This window comes from Oncorhynchus gorbuscha, linkage group LG24, assembly GCF_021184085.1.
Source record: "Oncorhynchus gorbuscha isolate QuinsamMale2020 ecotype Even-year linkage group LG24, OgorEven_v1.0, whole genome shotgun sequence".
In the NCBI taxonomy this organism is placed as follows: Eukaryota; Metazoa; Chordata; class Actinopteri; order Salmoniformes; family Salmonidae; genus Oncorhynchus; species Oncorhynchus gorbuscha.
In genome coordinates, this window is record NC_060196.1 from 61,269,736 (window position 1) to 61,272,235 (window position 2,500).

At 45.8% G+C, this 2,500-nt stretch overlaps 1 protein-coding gene across 2 annotated transcripts in view; it reads left to right on the top strand.

Annotated features, from left to right (window-relative positions):
- Nucleotides 1-2,500, top strand: part of mfsd2ab (major facilitator superfamily domain containing 2ab) — a 55,447-nt gene that overhangs the window by 38,952 nt on the left and 13,995 nt on the right. For both annotated transcript variants that reach the window (XM_046325418.1, XM_046325417.1), the window contains 2 exons: nt 888-1,075; nt 2,378-2,468. In XM_046325418.1, coding sequence (XP_046181374.1) covers nt 888-1,075; nt 2,378-2,468 — 279 coding nt within the window. The remainder of the gene's footprint in view (nt 1-887; nt 1,076-2,377; nt 2,469-2,500) is intronic.

A 2,500-nucleotide genomic window follows, 5' to 3' on the forward strand; every position in this document is an offset into this window, starting at 1 on the left:
CACTACCCTGCACTACCCTACACTACCCTACACTACCCTGCACTACCCTGCACTACCCTACACTACCCTGCACTACCCTGCACTACCCTGCACTACCCTGCACTACCCTGCACTACCCTGCACTACCCTACACTGCCCTACACTACCCTACACTACCCTGCACTACCCTACACTACCCTACACTACCCTGCACTACCCCGCACTACCCTGCACTACCCTGAACTACCCTGAACTACCCCACACTACCCTACACTACCCTACACTACTACCCTGAACTACACTACACTACCCTACACTACCCTACACTACTACCCTGAACTACACTACACTACCCTGCACGCTACTCCAAGTTCTAGATGGGTGTACCTAATAAAGCGGCCACTGAGTGTATAGTGTAGGTTAACCTCGAGGATAAACCGGTATGTCTTACTCAAATCAATTTTCAACAATATCGATTTCACATTAAGTTATTGATAATGGTGCCTATTACGAATAGTAGTTTAGATATTAGAACACAATGGAGACTTTTTTTTCATTTAACTAGGCGTTACAAATTATTATTTACAATGACGGCCTCCCCCGGCCAAACCCGGACGACGCTGGGCCAAATGTATGCCGCCCAATCACAGTCAGATGTGATGCAGCCACAGTCACCTCAATCAATAATATATAAATACATAATAAATTAATATAAGCCAATTTAGTAGACAGTTTTTTCCAAAGCTAATTAGTCATGCGTGGGTACGTTTTACTTATAGGTGGTCCCGGGATTCGAACCCACTATCCTGGGGTTACAAACGTTGTGCTCTATCAACTGAGCTACAGAGGACCAACAAGAGGATCATTGGTTGGTTTGTCTCATCTGTATGCTTCTCTCGTCCAATCAGGAATGACGGTAGAGGTTCTGGGTACTGTGATTGGCACAGCCGTCCAGGGTCAGATTGTGGGCATGGCCAACGCCCCCTGTATCCCGACGCCCGGTGATAATGTCACGGCGGACGGGTTAAACTCCTCCCTGCTGCTGGAACAGGAAGTCAACGCCACGATCACCACTGTCATCACCCTGGACCAAACGGTACACACACACACACACACACACACACACACACACACACACACACACACACACACACACACACACACATGGAATGCAACACAATGTGCTTTACAGGGGGGGAAAAACTAACGAAATGCAATGAAAATAAGATTAAATATTCACTACTCAACAAACAGTTAAATATGTCCACAGTTTCAGCCCCCCTCAGGTTCTCTGGTTGGCTATTCCAGAGGCTGGGGCATAGTAACTAAAGGCTGTCTCTCCAGGCCTCTTGGTCCCTAGGCTTTGAGGTAGTTTAAATTAATTCTCAAACTAACAGGCAGCCGGTACAGAGACCTTAAAACCAGTGTAATGTGTTCTCTCTGTCTGGTCTTGGTCAGTACCCTGCTGCATTCTGTATGTTTTACAGTACAGAGACCTTAAAACCAGTGTGTTTACTGTCCTATAGTCTACTGACCTCCTATTGGCTGTTATCTCTGTTTACTGTCCTATAGTCTACTGACCTCCTATTGGCTGTTATCTCTGTTTACTGTCCTATAGTCTACTGACCTCCTATTGGCTGTTATCTCTGTTTACTGTCCTATAGTCTACTGACCTCCTATTGGCTGTTATCTCTGTTTACTGTCCTATAGTCTACTGACCTCCTATTGGCTGTTATCTCTGTTTACTGTCCTATAGTCTACTGACCTGCTGTCCCTCCCTCCTATTGGCTGTTCTCTCTGTTTACTGTCCTATAGTCTACTGACCTCCTATTGGCTGTTCTCTGTGTTTACTGTCTTATAGTCTACTGGCCTCCCATTGGCTGTTCTCTGTGTTTACTGTCCTATAGTCTACTGGCCTCCTATTGGCTGTTCTCTGTGTTTACTGTCCTATTGTCTACTGACCTCCTATTGGCTGTTCTCTCTGTGTTTAATGTCCTATAGTCTACTGACCTGCTGTCCCTCCCTCCTATTGGCTGTTCTCTGTGTTTACTGTCCTATCGTCTACTGACCTCCTATTGGCTGTTCTCTCTGTGTTTAATGTCCTATAGTCTACTGGCCTCCTTTTGGCTGTTCTCTCTGTGTTTAATGTCCTATAGTCTACTGACCTGCTGTCCCTCCCTCCTATTGGCTGATCTCTCTGTTTACTGTTCTGTAGTCTACTAACCTCCTATTGGCTGTTATCTTTGTTTACTGTGCTGTAGTCTACTAACCTGCTGTCTCTCTACTCCAGGAAATGTTTGCGACAACGCTAGTCTTTTGCATATAGTTTTGTTTGTGTTTTTACTACTACGGTTATTATTACAGTCCTCTAAGCTGCTGTCCCTCTCTACTGTCACAGAAAACGGCCTACAATATAGCCTCCGGTGTCATCTGTTCCATCTACGTGCTCTGTGCCGTGGTGCTGTTCTTCGGAGTCAAGGAGAAGAAAGGTAACGCAGGGTGACCATTTTATCTGCCCAGC